The following is a 15,944-nucleotide window of genomic DNA, read 5'->3' as shown; positions in this document are numbered from 1 at the left end:
CAAGCCTTGTTGACTTGTACGCCCTATGTGATGATCAAGAGAACCACGATGATCATGAAGGCGTTGAAATGAGATTCTGGGGTGTTTTTTTCTTTTGGTTTCTTTCGTTTCTATTGTATCTTATTTCACAATCCATTTTTGAGGGTTCATGCTTTCCTGGGAATAATACTAAAACAGATGTCTCTACCGCAGCGAGACCTTGAGGGAAAAGTCAACAATGCTCGTACCTTGATGGATCGAGCTGGTGGACAAGATATCGACATCCGGACATGTGTACGCCGCAGCATTTTCCTCGGTCAAACCACCACTGACTTCAATCAAGAATGAGCGGTTCTTGCCTGCCCACTCCTGCTTCAGCTGTTTTGCCGCCTCTCGCACGCCCTCCGCAGTGAAATTATCCAACATGATGATATCGGCCCCAGCGCCAATCGCCGCATTCGCCTCCTCCACGCTGCGACACTCAACCTCCACCTTGGTCGCAAACCCACCGGCTGCCTTGGCCGCCTGTACCGCCCTTGGGATAGCCGCCGCTATTGATACAATATCCTTCGGGTCGGCAACACCTCCGTCCGCCGCGGCGCGGTTATTTGCGCATGCCCAGACATGATTGTCCTTGAGCATGGTCATATGGCTGAGATCATGCCGGTGGGGATCGGCACCACCGATCAGAATACCGTACTTCTCAACGACACGGAACCCGGGTGTTGTCTTTCTAGTTCCGGCGAGGGTTCCCTGCCAGCCCTGTGCGCGGAGGGCGGCAAGCATGGAGGCGCTTTTGGAGGCAATGCCGGAGCAGCGGGCGAGGATGTTGAGAGCGACGCGCTCACCGAGGAGGATCTTGCGGATTGGGCCGCGGACGGTAGCGCAGTGTTGGACGGGATTAAGGGAGAGGGCCTCGCCTTCTTTGATGTGCCATTCAATGCTATTCGGGTTATTCAGTATTCATTGTCGATTGAATCGCGGGGTAGCAAGTGAGTAGTATATAGAGATATGGATTATAGACGTACGTGCATCCAAGTTGTGAGAAGACCTCGTCGACGAATGGAGCACCTGCAATGATACCCTATTCAAAAAAAAATAAAAAATTCATCAGTTGCATGCTTGTATCATAGGATTCGTTGGACGTACCTTGCTCTTTCCCAGTAACCGCGCCTCACCCTCCGACTCGCCAACGACAAAACCACCATAATCCAGGCTGGGACAGTCCTCCTCTAGCCAATTGGCAATGAGGCGCTTATAGTTGCCAGGCAGCAGGTGCTGCACATCACCGTAAGTTGAGGCCATTTCTATGTCAGTGAAGTGGAAGGTGGGGGAGATCTACGGGATCTGAAGTTGCCCTCTCCCCGCGGGGATCGGACTGATTCGGAGGGTCACGTGTTTGGACAACAGTGCATGTGTACATATATGCATTACTACGAGCTGAATCTCTTTTGTTTTATCTAATTTCAAGGTTAGGCGTCAAGCTTTCAGGGTTCCAATTGCTGAGAACGGGGGTGTAAGGTTTTGGTTGAGGTCGGGGATGTGACTATTGTCTACGATCTTTGAACGACCTGGACAGTTTATATTTCCGAGGTCCCAACCTTAGAAAGTCAGTGTCCACGAGTCTGCATAATTCTCCATACATCCAACATTTGAATGATGTAAGTATTCAGAATCATATTTCAAAGATTCATCACCTAGATATACAGTGCATAAATTCGATATCATAATCATGCTAGCAACGGCGTCATGGGTTATGCAATGCATGACGAGCTTATCCATAATGAACTACTGCATATATAGCTATGTAACCCCACAAAATAACTATAGAGCAACCATAGAGCAGGTTTGGAACTAATCAGCCTTGGAAAAACCAATTATTGACATTTGTATCGATCTAACAGCAATAAATCACAGCCCCATCCGGTTCGGCGCCGAATAGAGATAATCATTAATCCGTGCGCGCTATTGCCTATATCCGCAAGATCCGCTCTCCGCTCCGCGGCACGAAGATCATCAACATCCGGTAGAAAGAGGAAACCAGTACAGTAAACGGGTGTACGAATCCGAAAACAAAGTGCCAAGCTAAACCATAAGAAACATTGTTCTACCCGTCTTCCCGTTCTGACGATCCTGATCCTGTCAACTTCCGCAACTCGGCACAAAGACCGGGTACATTCCGGAAAAACGGCACGGACCCAGGAGTATACCACCTTATTGGTCCCTCTGTGTGAACTACTGTATCCGTTCGAGCTTTTGGAAGCCAAAACCAGAAAAACAAAGGTAATACAGGCTAGTCTCCACAAGACCCAGTCGAGAACACTTGCACGAGCCGTGGATTTTTCTGGAAGGGTTATGCACCCGCTGAGCGGGTCAGGGATTTGCATAAACCGGGAACTTTTTTTCTAAAACACGAGAATGGATCGGGATCTGATACTGGATGGGATCCACCTCTGGAGAACTTGACAGTGAGGGATTAAGTGATTCAAACAGGGAAGTTTCAAGATTTCTTGTACCAAGTGATGTCGAGAACTTAAAACCATGAAACTTTGGAATTTCTACAATTTACTTGAGGATCAAATCTATATCTACAAATTCATCTTTACAGAGGTGCCCATGTGTAGTAATTTTGACGAAAAATGATTTTCTCGGAACCCGAATCGGAGGTGAAGGCAAGCCGAATCAAGAACCGCGGATCGGCTTCATCTAAAACGTCGGCTCGGCTTCGCGGTTCTTATATCTGCGGCCGAGGTCTATGACTCCCGCTGACAAAACCAAGATGATCCACTAATTTGCCTTGGAAATCTAGAACCAGAGGTAAAATATACATAGAATCGAAATGGCCCAAACTCGGTGAAAGTTCGGCAGCCCTTAAGTAGTCCAGGCTTTGTACACATTCTTACACCCGAAGATCTGTCCCTTCTTCAGCAACACCATGGATCGCCACGCCGGCTCATTGATGGCGTTGACGAAGCGACTGGGCTCAACGCAGAACCCGGCACCCTCGGTGTGAGCGGGGGCTCCATCGATAGAGGGAATATTGATGTACTTGCCAGTGTAGAACTGGAATGCAGGCTCAGTGCTGTGCACCTCCAGATGGATACCGGTACTGGTGTTGCTGAACTGGGCCTGTCGGCGAACGGGCAGACCACGAGTGTCGAGCGGGATTTTGGAGGGGTCAGTCTCCATGATGAAGACGTCGTCGATATGGGGGCCGGTGGCTTGCAACTCGAAGGGCTTGGTCACATCGCGGGGGAACTTGGCGACCCCGCCCTCTGGAATTCCGGTGGAGTCGAGGGGCAGGTAGTTGTCAGTTTCTAGCTGGGCGGTGGTGCCGGTAATAGTGGCGCCATCACCAATGTTGAAGTAGCTATATCCGTAATTGGTGAGATTGAGCTTGATTCTACTTCGCTGCTGAAAGAGGGCAATTTACCTGTGGTTGGTGATGTTGACGACAGTCTCTTCACACTCATCCCCAACAAACTCCACCTCATATTCAGCCGTCAGGACCGACTTTTCATCCTCCTTGCTAGCTGTGTACCATACGCGTACCTCAATGGTACCGGGATACCCTTCCTCCGCATCATGGCACAGGTACTTGAAAAGCAAGGCATCGCGACCATTGCGGTTGACGGTATGCGGGCCATCAAAGATGCGCTTTCCCCAGCCCTTCTCACCGCCGTGAAGAGCATTGGGGCCATTGTTCTTGGCCAGTTGGTACTCACGACCGTTTAGGTTCTTAATGAGGCCATCCTTAATCCGGTTGGCGACACGACCAATGGTGGCACCATAATGCGCGGTGTTGTGCTTAATGTAGTGGTCCTGTGTGGGGAAACCCAGGACGATGTTCTTCCCGCCCACGCGGAACTCTTGGATAATGGCACCGAGAGGGAGGAAGGTGAATTCAGCTTGTTCAGGGGCAGACATGATGAATTGCTCTATTTGGATTGAACGTTGGGGGGGTTTCAGAAGGTGGGAGAGCTCAGGGTCTCAAGTACATGACGTTGGAACCCCGCATTGGGACGGAATCTCCCACCGGGATAAATTGATCTGAAGCTCTGCACCGGGGTTTAGCCTAAATAGGGACCACGAACAGTAATGAGAAGTTTGGGTATTTAGGCAAGTTCAACGTTATAGTATATGAACCACCATATACTAAGCTAGGATATATCTGCAAGCCATTGGTCACTAGAGTTCACCCTGGAAACTAGGGTTCACCCCGTGACTCCACCTGGGGGATTTAGGTACAGGGCTGTAATGTAAAACCATGCATATTTACACATGCAATAAATCTTGGATTATTATACATTCAAAATCCTGAAAATGAACGGAGGACGGAGGACTCCAAAGTTCACGGGTTTAGGCAACTTGTCATCCGAGACGGACGAAACGGGGTTCCGAGCGCCGAAAATGTTGTTTTACCCCGGACTTGGCGTCAGTTCTTTCCGCTCCTGGTGCCCCTGGCAAATGTCAAAAATTATTAACTTATTCAACTGCTGGTTGCCTAAACACGTAGATTAAGACGGAAAGTAAAATCCTGCTGTATTCTTAGTCATCGTATTCGTTTTCAATGCAGCAATTGACAATCGGCATCTCGGCATCTCGGGCATTTCCCGTCTTGGACAGCTATACAGAGTGGAGTCCTAAAAGAGAAAAAAAATTATCGACCCACATACTTCCGCTGACTCAGTGTAAACCGGATTATTGATCAAGAGAATGAGAAAGAAGCAGAGCTGTAGGTCTAGGCGCCGAAAACAACGCAAAACTTTAAATTGCATCACTCGTATTCAAAATCCGAGCTCGAATGCGAATGAGAAATTGGAAATCAACCATTAGATGGAGATAAGGCGTATATCCGCGCTGACATGCGCCTGGATTAGTCAAGGTGGAGTAATCAATGAGTTTGAATATCCGGTTTGCTTCAGATCTAACATGGAAAAGAAAAAAGCCCCCGATAGAACGCCATGAAACCCGTTTTGAACCCAAACGCCATAACCCGAACCCAACTGTACAGGATCCCGATCCAAGGGAGAATAACTCCAATAAAGAATGTGAAAAAGAGAAGTTAAAAAAAAAAAACACATGTATAGTAATACATGCATCACGTCATACGGCGTTAATAAAATAAAAAAAAGGGTCAGAAAAGAAATATAATCCTTAGATCGAGGTGATCTCTGTAGGATTCGGATTGAGGAACTGGTTGAAATCCTCATAGTCTGTTGAAGAGACACAGTTCATCGGCATCTGACGATTAAACATTGGTGACGGGATCTGCTCGTCAAAAGACAAGCTCGAGTAATCCGCTGAAGACATCATTTCCATATCATCAAAGGAACCAAATCCACTGGTCGGCCATTGCTGTGGACTCTGTAGTGCAAGTGGGTTGACAACGCCGGACATAGACATGCCATAAGATGGGTTCCCAGACATAGTATCTTCTTGCTTAATAGGGACGCGAGCCGTCGGGCTTTGGTGATACGTTGGAGGCGTCGGGGGCATAGTCTGAGTTTGAGATTGGGACTGTGAGAAAGCATCGGACGAGAAACGTGTACGAGCGACCGGCGATTGGGCTTCGGAGCTACCGTCCGATGATTCTTGACGCTGCATGCCGTGGCGCCATAAGTCTTGTTGCATGGAGTCTGGGCTCTCCTCAAAGTGTTCGCCCTTGGTATGATCGAGAGCGCCCAAGCGGGTCAGCAGATCGTGTGTCAATGGGTGGCCGTTGGGCTCGGCCTTCAATCGATCGCCCGGCCAGCCTTCACCGGTGGTGCTGCGACGATAAAGCTCCTGGAGTCCGTGGACCAACCAGGCTTGTTGCTGTTCTAGCATCTCAACGTAACTATGGGAGGAGGAGGTCAGTTGGGGATCATCCACAGTAGATCTGGGGGTTAAAATTGCTCACCCCTTCGGGTACACTTTATCGTGAGCCTTCTTTCGCTCGCCGAAGACACAGACAGCATTGTCTGCCCGACAGCGTGAACATGGGGATGATCCGTCACACTGGATCGGTCAGTCGCTGGATGTTGGATATGCATCCATCTAGATGACATACCTTAGATTTCTTCAAGCGACACCGATCGCAAGCCTTGCATACACGCTTGCGAACATTATCAGAGTGTGAGTGATCGGAGTTTGGTGTTGATTGACGCGCCGCCATGATTGTGTGTATATGGAATCGGGGTCGAACAATATTAAGGGAACAAGATCACCAATATGGCAGTTGTAGAAGCGAAATAGTGTGTTGGAAAGGGAAATCCTTTTGGGCGAGCTATACTTCCAAATGCGGCGGGGGAGGGAAGTGATCGACGTCAACCAGTCAATGATCTAATGACGATGTCGAAGTATGTACCATTCAACCACAATTGACTTTGGAAGAGTAGGGTTTGGCAGGTTTTTCGGTTGCAGTGTCATATACCAGTCATTCAAATATGATGGGAAGGAGGGGGGGGGAATGGGGCCCTTTTTGAGTTCCTGGTAAAAGAGGGATTTAAGTGCATTCGAATTTACTTAGAAATCCTTAACAGAGCAGTCGATCGGGATCGAATCATAAGTCTATACTGCGGATCCACAGTGGTGATCACAGGGCCGGTTTTCTTTTTTTTTCTTTAATTTTTCCTTTTTCTGGTTTATTCTTTTTTTAATTTCTGTTTTTTTTATTTTATTTAACTGATTATACGGATACATAAGTGGAGTTGGAATGGAAAATCGGCATTTCGCACTTAAGTTCACTAGCGGAGAACGGAGCTTCGGGCTCGGAGACTTTTCGTGACGTATATCCGGAGGGACTGCACCTCCGTGAAACTAATCCTCCCCTTAATGTAGGTATGGACTGATGGACAAGAGATCAAGGAGTAAAAGAGTAATATCAAGTAATATTCGATAAAATCCAATAAAAAATCCCCCAAACCCACTAATCTCGAACTAAATCGAAAAAGGACCCTCTTGGCTGCATAAATAATGTGTATAAATTCGGCATCACTATGCCGCGTATAACGGCACACTAAACCCGTTTCAGGGGCAAATGGTGAATCCTCACGGGTTTTATGCGCTGAATCATAATTTGGTCACGATCTTCAGATGATGAGCAGTTGAAACTTGAACAACTGCCCGCTGTGATTCATGAGTATGAAGTCCCCTGTCCCGATATCCAATGAATAGACACGGGAATACGGTGATGGGATAATGGTTCCCTGCAACCTTCAAGTCCATGACGTGACCATCTGAAATTCAAAACTCTACCCGATCGATCGGGGTTCGTCTAGAACAATGTTACTCAGAACACGAGAATAAGACTCAAAAGTGGCGCCCTGATCCATGATCTCTGATCCACCTGCGTTTCACTGGAGGTCTCCGCATGCGGCATGCGGTTTTCTTTTGACGATCTGCCCCAGGTTACAAAGATCGAACAATATCTCCCGACACAGGTACCGTACCTCTCCCACATGTAAGGATCTCATTGGATAGCCCTGGAGTCTTAGAACCGCAACTATCTACCTGATCTGGCCCGAATGACGTTCATGGCCCTGTTTGGGGTTGCTCCAGATATCACGGAGCTTGATTCCGACTTGATAACAGATAACAAGCCCACGTTTTGGGTCCGCGCAGTCCTTCCATACAACGCCTCTCAAAATAGGGCCCAATATTACGTCCTTAGGGTTTGGCGAATCAAAACCATATTTTCCAAAGGCCCCCTACGTAAATATAAAATATACAGGAACACCAATCAGGGTATATATTGTCAAAAACAGGCACAGCATAGTCGCCGGATCAAACATCCCTGCGCCTCGTCAACCTTAGAGTCCGTCTCGGGCGATTCTCGGCCTTTACCAATTCCGAATCGCCGCGACCGTGCCTTGCGCTTGGTAACATCCGTGGTGGTCTGGGGCAATGCCGTTGTCTGAACGGACTGACCAGTTCGAGATGGGGGCCGACCTGGGCCCTGCGAATGGACCCGGCGGGCTTCAACGACCCGACGGACCAAATCTAGGTTTCTTGGTTTAGCATGCGATCAGTCCCCCTTTTTTTCACATCTCACCTACGAGCAAACGTCTCTTCTATGTTGACCATTTCCCGCGCACTCGTTTCCATAAATCCACAACCATGTCGACGCGCATACTCCAGCCCCTCTCGAGAGGTGATGGTGCGCCCGTCTTTCAGATCGCATTTGTTCCCAGCCACGATCTTGACGGGCGGCGGCGTGCCCACCCCCGGTCCGGCACTAGGACCCTGTTCTTTGCGCAATCGTTGATTATCCTCCACGCGCTGTTCCGCCTCCATATCAATCAATTCCATGAAATAATTCAATGTTTCAAGGCTGGCGGGGTTTGTAATGTCGTAGACCAGTAGAAAGGCATCGGATTTGAGGGTGTTGGCGGTCCATAGTCCGCGGTATTCTTCCTGACCGGCAGTATCGGTAATGGATAAGAAGTACGGGAGGCCGTCGACGGTGCGGGTGACTGAGTATGAGTCCTCTGGGAGTTACATTTAGTTACCGATCGCGTAGTCACGCGGCAGTCGCGTCACTACGCGCGAATGTATCACAAAGGGGAAAGGAGGTCCACGAACCGATCGTTGGGTCATATCTAATCACTGGATGTTAGCAATTGATGTTCGACATTTCAGGGGGGGGGAGTGTTTACTCGTGAATCCATTGACTACGGACCAGCCGCATAGTGATGGATGATTTCCCTATTCCCCGATCTGATCAGATCTCGATCGCGAAGCATTCCCACAGCAATGGCACCGAATCACAGTGGACTCTAGGTCCCAGGAGTAGAAAAAAGGTTATAGGGACATACCACATCCTCCGTCGCCGCAGATGGTGACTGAGATCTTGTCTGCCATCGCGTCGACCAACGACGGATGCCAGGCACCTTGACTATACAGAATACACGACGGACTCTGTATGAGGGATTTTTGAATAGATTACCTTACCGTATTGACCGGGATTCGGTGGCGGGAGAGAAGTCTGTGTGAAGAGAGAGAGAGAGAGGGAGTTTAAGGAGAAAACAGAGAGATTCAGTAGATAAGAACCTCATTTAAGAATTTGTTGGAACAGAGGCTTTGTCTTCTTATACTTTTCTCTTGCTTTTCTATACCCTTGATTCATGTGTAGGCCCATGGATTTCAAATAAATCCAGACTGTAGATTCAAATCCCCCCTTGTCAAAGAAGGTTGAAAGGTGTCAATGCTAATGTGATAGATCCACTACATTCCCGTATCAAAGAATACATGGAATATTTGGGAACACCATGATTGTTCATCATCAATAAACGAAAGATAATTTAGAAAGAATATAGACAGATATAAAGCTACTTATAGCTAGAATAGCTATAGTAATATCGTCCTATATGAGATATAGATCTGGTTTCACCGTGGTCCTACAAGTTCGAATTTTGATTTCCCCGTATTTAGTGGGTCCAGTCACCTTGTACTTTTGAGAATGAAAGAGGAGAAAGGAGAGTCACAACTTTCCCTCCTTCATCTTCTTGGAAAGGAACATCGACATCTACGGCCATTTACCCTGATATCATCTACTCTTGAGATCGATCTTGAATGATTCTTTGATAAGTGGAGTCCCCTCGGCCAACGTGACTGGATTCCATCCCGCTGGTCCCCTCTTTCCCGAGAGTTTGGATCACTGTCTGAGCTTTGCATTTCTGGGCCCTCCATGCAAGGCCGAGGCCTATCTCACTGTCCTTCCTTTCTTTTCCTGGGCTATCCCCTCATGGATCAATTCAACCTGGATTTTACCTCCCGTGATGACTCTCAGGAGGAGGGGGGTGTCTCCCTGCCGCAGTCTCTGTCCCAGGACCCCTTGATGGCCTTTCCTAACCCGTCGGGGAATTACGGCTACGGTGCCATGTTGTCGCAGGACGCCAACATCTCCCTGAATGCCTATGGCCGGCCAGGACCACAGGGGGATCTGGAGGGTCGTCTCTCTAATGTCATGCTGGCTTATGACACTACCAACCCGGCCATGCAGATGAGCCTCGATCCCAACGCTTTCAACTACGTGCCCACGACCTACCCCGCCACCTCTATGGGCCTCGCGCCCATAGACCAGCCGCAACTACATCCCTCATATTCGCCCTTCCAACCTTTACCACCCCACCCGCAATATCTTCCATCGCCACCGCCACAGCAACACCAGCAAGCTCGGCAACTACAGCCCCAGCAACCGCAACCGCAACCACCACAGCAGCAGCCCCCGAATGTACTCCCACCGCATAACGAACCTTACAACAGTGCCGGCACCAACTCGTCAGGGAGCTTCGGAGATTCTGACTTCTCCCGGGCAAGCGATCAGTCTCAGGTCCGACCTCGAACTGTCCAAGATCGCGTACGGCAGCCCCCTTACGGGCAATCCACCCTGCGGCCTCTCCAGCCTCTTGCGATCCAGCCCAAGAAACCTGTGCAGAAAGACCAGTCTCCTGGATTGAACACTCCTGATGCGGGCCACTCGGAGCACACGGGGATCTACTCCAGCAGTGGCTTCGATGTCCTGGGAGTTTTGGTGAGTATCCTTGTGTGAGTATGGGATGACTAGGTCTAACAATATCGACAGAGCCGAGTAGCGGTTCGTCCGAATCCCAAAATCAATATCGGTGCCGTCGACTTATCTTGTGCCTTTGTTCTTTGCGATATACTACGCGAAGATCAACCGATTGTGTATGTGTCGGAAGCATTTGAACGATTGACGGGCTACACCAAAGAGGAGATTGTCGACCGCAACTGCCGCTTCCTGCAGGACCCGAACGGCAGTCTTCAGGCTGGTATGAAGCGGACCTTTGTTGATGGACAGACCGTCTACCGCTTGCGGTCCACCATCGATGAACGCAGTGAGATCCAGGCAAGTATCATCAACTATCGCAAGGGTGGCCAGCCCTTCATGAACTTGATCACCATGATTCCCATCCAATGGAATTCCGAAGCATATCGATTCTATGTCGGTTTCCAAGTCGACCTGGTCGAGAAACCGGATGCGATCACCAGGAGAAACCCTGGTACGTAACCATGAATTGCTTCCCTTGCCTGGCCCTAACTGACCACTATCAATAGATGGCACCTACAGTATCAATTATCAACGGGATCAGCTACCGCAGTATATAGTACCACCGCCAGAGGTTTACCGGACGCGACCTGATCTTGCAATCCAATTTGGTCATGACGAAGTGACGGCCATCCTCAATGCCGTGGGTGTTCCGGGCTCCGGTTTATCGCGAAATTACTTGGATCGCATTTTGGTTGAGAACACGGATGATCTGATCCACGTGCTGTCCTTTAATGGGGAGTTCCTATATCTATCACCATCCTGTAAGCGGATCTTGGAATACGATTCCATTGAGCTGGTGGGGAAGACCCTATCAACGGTCTGCCATCCCAGCGATATTGGACCCGTGATTCGTGACATGCGGGCGAGCACCACCCCAGCTCCAATCAGTGTTGTGTATCGCATCCGCCAAAAATATCAAGGGTACATTTGGTTTGAGAGTCACGGTGCTTGGCACATTGACCCCAACCAAGGCCGCAAGTACCTCGTGATGACTGGCCGTCCACGACCGGTGTATGCGTTGAATCAAATCGCCAGCCTGGGCTCCTCGGCGGCGCTAGCCGAAAATGATGTGTGGGCCAAGATCTCCTTGTCTGGTGTCATCTTGTTTGTGACAACCAAGTCCAAACCTGTGCTGGGACGCACCCCTGATGACCTTGTTGGCAAGAGCCTGCAAGACCTTATGGAGCCAGAAGATGGGCCCGACTCCATCTCGGAAGCCCTGGAGGCAGCTGCTTCGATTGTTGTTCATGAGGATAGCAATGCCAATAACAAGGGGAAAAAGGAACCACCGTCGTTCCGACACCGGATGCGACACAAAAAGGGCCAATCACTGTCCGCCCACACCACTCTATACGCTGGAGACTCGACAAACGGTCTCAGACCCTCATTCCTCGTTGCTCAAATCCGATTTGCACGAGCATTCCCCCCGTCTGCTGCCGCTGCCGCCGCCGCCGCCGATGATGCCATGGCTGATATTCCCGGCACAAGCAAGAGAACCACCCTTACTACCTCCGATCTTAACCCGCCTCGCCAGTACGGCGCTCTTGGGCAACGTATGCCCGATCTCTCTACCGTCATTGGCCTGAACGGTCTGCCCACCGGGAATCGCAGCATCTCCCCCTCCGATGCGCCTGCCACTCTTTTTACAGAATTGAATCCCACTCGCGGATCCAGCTGGCAGATTGAATTGCGTGAGCTAGAAAAGCAGAATCGAACTCTCTCCGATGAGCTACAGCGCCTGCTGAACCGACGCAAGAAACGCAAGCGGAAGCAGATCGCAATTTCCGTGGAGAAATCGTGTTCGATGTGCAACACCAAAAACACCCCCGAATGGCGTCGTGGTCCGAGCGGGAATCGAGACCTGTGTAACAGCTGTGGGTTGCGATGGGCGAAACAGATGCGAAGTCAAAATCAACCTCAAGCATCGTCATCGGCCCAAGAACTGAAGTCGGCAGTCTGAGGAGGAAGCTGGGCTTTGCTTATGAATCTTGTTGATTATTTGGACCTTTGTTAAGCGGGTTTGTTGGTCCGATATACCCCCTCCTCTCCTGGTTTAAGGCTTGGTTTGCATCAAATTGACATTGTATATGATCTGTTGTCCAAATTGGCATTCATCTATTCAGCTTGACGTCTTTATACCCGAAATTGATCTATCTTACAATCAAATGGATTTGGGCACTGGACCAGACAAGAGTAGATAGGCTATCTTATATATAATACAGGGTCAATCTACTGTACAAAGCAGACCCACCAAAAGTAATCTAATCTAATTCAGGCAAACATGTTAGGTCTCCCTCGACGTCAACCATTTACTCAACCAGTTTCTCTCGAAAGATTCAACTTCTTCCACTGAACAATCGCGACGAATAGCATCGCCCACCTCTCCGGCACCACGTTCATCCAACGCAATCCGCACCTCAGCGTAGCTCAGCTTCTCAATTCCTCCACCCCCGCGAATCATTGCATCATCGATAGCAAGATACTCCAGGTACTGCGACAAACGACGTCGATAAATCAAGCCGGTCAGCGCAGTCCCAGCGAACCGGTCATGCTTCTTAACAAGTCCAAAGACCGCACATGCCTGCAACACAGACGCGGGTTTAGCAGTTCCAACCCAAGCCGGATTGGCCAACTGTATCAAGAGCTTGAATGACTCGTCACTTGTCGACTCCGGCATAGCACCCAACCCCGATTCCGGGTTCGCATCTATCCACGCCTGCAACGCCAATGCCTTCCGCTTCGAAGCGGTCTCACGTTCCTTCGCAATCTGCCCCGGAACCCGACACGTAGCCGGCGTAATCGCCGACCCAAAGATAGGAATAACCAGCGGCGTGAACTCGCCGCAGATGATCAAGATCAATGTAAACGGAATCATACGCCTAACATCCCTCGCCGAGCGCCTCACAAGCTGGAACTGGCCTCTCCCTAGCCCCAGATTGCGTATATCATATGTATTCTTCGAAGACGCAGGCCCAACATTCGATGCCTTTTCAGATGCAATGGGATTCGAGACTTTGCGCGGTGGCGAAATGGGGAGATACGCTGGTAGACCTAATTCTTTTCTTAATGGGAGCGAAGCACGGTAGTTCCGGTAGACGTTCTTCAAGCCTGTCTTGTAGAATGTGAGGTATGCACGGCCGAGGGCGATGAAGCGTTGTAGTTTGGCGGGGATTGCAGCGGTTGGAGGGAGGGTTTCTGGGAGAGATAGATCGGCGGGGAGGGTGCTTAATGGTGCGTTGATCTCGTGCGCTTCTGGTGCGACTACTATGTTGGGGGCATTCTTATCGTTTGAAGGTTGCGATTGTAGGGATCCGGAGGTTGTTGAGAAGAGTTTGTGGGATTGGCGGAGAAGAAATGCATTGTATTGAGGCCGACAGGGTGACCGGAGGATAAATCTTCCTCGGGCGAGAGACGACATGGTCGTTTGAAATGGTGAGAGGGTGGAAGGAAGTTGTAGGTGTTGTAGTGCGACGCGGAGATGAAACTGGGATCGAAATTATGGACACCTGAGGCAGCTATAGAACTATAAAAGCCGAGGTACGATGTGAATTGATATTGAATACTAGGACACCATGGATTCATATACACAAAGACACGAATACAGGTAGAAGTATGACTTTGATCGTAAATGGGCTCCTTACGAGTGGTTACAGCTCAACTTGTACAGCCACCATGGACTCGGACAAGAACCCAGTCACGAACAACCAGGCCTTCTTCTGCCCATTCTCAGGCTCGATAGGGACCAGGACAGACGCACTACCAGTGCGGATTCGCGATCCATCATCCTCGAAAAGCAGTTTCGTGTCCCATTTACTCGAGTTTGGCTGAGGTCGGGCGTACCAGACCTGCACTGGGTCGAGACCATTCGGGTCCTTCCCAGTTTTAACAAGCTTAAGATGCTGTGAGATACCGGCGACCACAAAGCCACTCGCATCATCTGAGCTTGTGCGATAAGGATCAGCGTAGTAGCTGGGATTATCGGTCACGGTGGTGAAAGGGATGGTGGTATGCACGGAAAGTGTGTTGTTGATCGCGTATCGGTCGGCCAGATAGAGCTCGCCGCCCATAGCACTGGAGATGACCATTTCGTTCTCAGTGCGACCATGCCCAAGACCATTGTTGTTCCAGAGACCAGAGTGGGCAACTGAGGCCTCAATGCCGGCTGTCGCATCGCTCGTTTGCAGATTGGTCAGCTGGACATGAATGATGGACGACCACTTGGCGCGCGGATAGACATCCTCAATGAGTCGCATGGTGCCATCCCGGTAAAAGTGATCATTGGTCACGTAGAACGACTCTGGGCTGTCGGCGTAGATATCATTGGGGGTGCGAACAAGCGGGTGGAGAATAGAACGGACATGCTGCACCGAATCAGACTGCAGAACATGGCGGAACAGCTCAATTTGAGACCGTGCCTTGAAAGTCTTCTCTGAAGGCTCATTAGACTCGAAATGTTCGGGATTAGGCAAGTGGTTGACGGCAAAGATATAAACCGCGTCCTCTTGCGTGGGGTCTTCAATCACGTCGATTCCGTGGGTCACAAATGAACCCTCGAAGTTCGTGAAAGCTAGCCTCTTGGACTTGAATGTCTGTCATAAGGAAGTATCAACACCTGACCAATTTCGCCTCATGCAACTCAACTCACCTTCGGATCAATGACATGAATGGATCCACGGGCTGGTGGATGGGGTCTCAGATGGCCTAGGCCCGGAAACCAGTCAAAACGAGTATCTTTGGTATCTTCGCACGCGGTGAACAGCAAGTTGGCTGGGCGGTAATGATGCACGTCTTCACAGTGGATGGTATCCTCAATGCGAATAGGACCTTGACCTTCTCCTAGAGCCGTTGGGGTTGGAGTTTCAAATACACCACCGATCTTTACAAAATGAACAATAATAGGCAGCCAAAAGGCTACCAAGCCCGCCACCAAGCCAATGCCGAATAAGGAACGAAAAACCCCCATGATGACAGGGGATGTGAGATTCGGAACAAGGAACAAGGAACAGTGAACAGAAAAGAACCTCGGGTATGTGATTTCTCATACCTTTCCCCACTCAAGATCGTCATAGGTATCTGTGTGGGGTACAAGAGAGGTCCGAGTTAAGCCTACAAACACATCTACTGTACAGGAGGTCATATATAAGAAGCAATGCAATTGAATATCCTAAGCAACAATGATTGTTTTTTTTTTGCAGCCCAGAGTACCTCTGAACAAATAAAAAAAGTGCTGGAAACATCGACGTCAAATCCGTAAGATGTAAAAGAAATCATTATCGAGGTCATGGCGGAAGTGACCGTTGGGCAAGTTAGTCCGAAAAAGATATAGCATTGTGCAAATTCCCAATCCCATTCCCATTCCCATTCCCGTTACCATTGCAATTCTCATCTCGTCCCCTTCATATCATAACAA

At 49.5% G+C, this 15,944-nt stretch overlaps 7 protein-coding genes across 7 annotated transcripts; 1 reads left to right on the top strand and 6 right to left on the bottom strand.

The window, feature by feature from the left end:
- Positions 1–183: 183 nt before the first annotated feature.
- Positions 184–1,284, bottom strand: N7503_007478 (nicotinate-nucleotide diphosphorylase (carboxylating); the record flags this gene model as incomplete). Its single annotated transcript, XM_057067025.1, has 3 exons — positions 184–922; positions 1,008–1,063; positions 1,129–1,284. 3 exons carry the CDS (start codon positions 1,282–1,284, stop codon positions 184–186), a joined length of 951 nt encoding a protein of 316 aa, XP_056920706.1.
- A 1,566-nt stretch (positions 1,285–2,850) lies between these two features.
- On the bottom strand, positions 2,851–3,906 carry N7503_007477 (uncharacterized protein; the record flags this gene model as incomplete). The annotated part of the gene is made up of 2 exons (XM_057067024.1): positions 2,851–3,349; positions 3,413–3,906. 2 exons carry the CDS (start codon positions 3,904–3,906, stop codon positions 2,851–2,853), a joined length of 993 nt encoding a protein of 330 aa, XP_056920705.1.
- Positions 3,907–5,136: 1,230 nt separating this feature from the next.
- On the bottom strand, positions 5,137–6,136 carry N7503_007476 (Zn(II)2Cys6 transcription factor domain-containing protein; the record flags this gene model as incomplete). The annotated part of the gene is made up of 3 exons (XM_057067023.1): positions 5,137–5,818; positions 5,882–5,979; positions 6,032–6,136. 3 exons carry the CDS (start codon positions 6,134–6,136, stop codon positions 5,137–5,139), a joined length of 885 nt encoding a protein of 294 aa, XP_056920704.1.
- A 1,581-nt stretch (positions 6,137–7,717) lies between these two features.
- On the bottom strand, positions 7,718–8,823 carry N7503_007475 (putative RAS small monomeric GTPase; the record flags this gene model as incomplete). Its single annotated transcript, XM_057067022.1, has 3 exons — positions 7,718–7,962; positions 8,019–8,450; positions 8,778–8,823. 3 exons carry the CDS (start codon positions 8,821–8,823, stop codon positions 7,718–7,720), a joined length of 723 nt encoding a protein of 240 aa, XP_056920703.1.
- An 883-nt stretch (positions 8,824–9,706) lies between these two features.
- On the top strand, positions 9,707–12,494 carry lreA (uncharacterized protein; the record flags this gene model as incomplete). Its single annotated transcript, XM_057067021.1, has 3 exons — positions 9,707–10,495; positions 10,547–10,985; positions 11,041–12,494. 3 exons carry the CDS (start codon positions 9,707–9,709, stop codon positions 12,492–12,494), a joined length of 2,682 nt encoding a protein of 893 aa, XP_056920702.1.
- Positions 12,495–12,818: 324 nt separating this feature from the next.
- N7503_007473 (uncharacterized protein) lies at positions 12,819–13,952 on the bottom strand (the record flags this gene model as incomplete). The annotated part of the gene is made up of 1 exon (XM_057067020.1): positions 12,819–13,952. The coding sequence occupies one exon, from the start codon at positions 13,950–13,952 to the stop codon at positions 12,819–12,821; it is 1,134 nt and encodes a 377-aa protein (XP_056920701.1).
- Positions 13,953–14,181: 229 nt separating this feature from the next.
- Positions 14,182–15,497, bottom strand: N7503_007472 (serum paraoxonase/arylesterase family protein; the record flags this gene model as incomplete). The annotated part of the gene is made up of 2 exons (XM_057067019.1): positions 14,182–15,123; positions 15,180–15,497. 2 exons carry the CDS (start codon positions 15,495–15,497, stop codon positions 14,182–14,184), a joined length of 1,260 nt encoding a protein of 419 aa, XP_056920700.1.
- Positions 15,498–15,944: the final 447 nt, after the last annotated feature.

The sequence above is a fragment of the Penicillium pulvis genome, assembly GCF_028828015.1.
Source record: "Penicillium pulvis strain IBT 33274 chromosome Unknown contig_5_segment0_segment0, whole genome shotgun sequence".
Lineage (NCBI taxonomy): Eukaryota > Fungi > Ascomycota > Eurotiomycetes > Eurotiales > Aspergillaceae > Penicillium > Penicillium pulvis.
The sequence above is the reverse complement of the archived record's forward strand: the minus strand, read 5'-3'. Positions and strand labels throughout refer to the sequence as shown.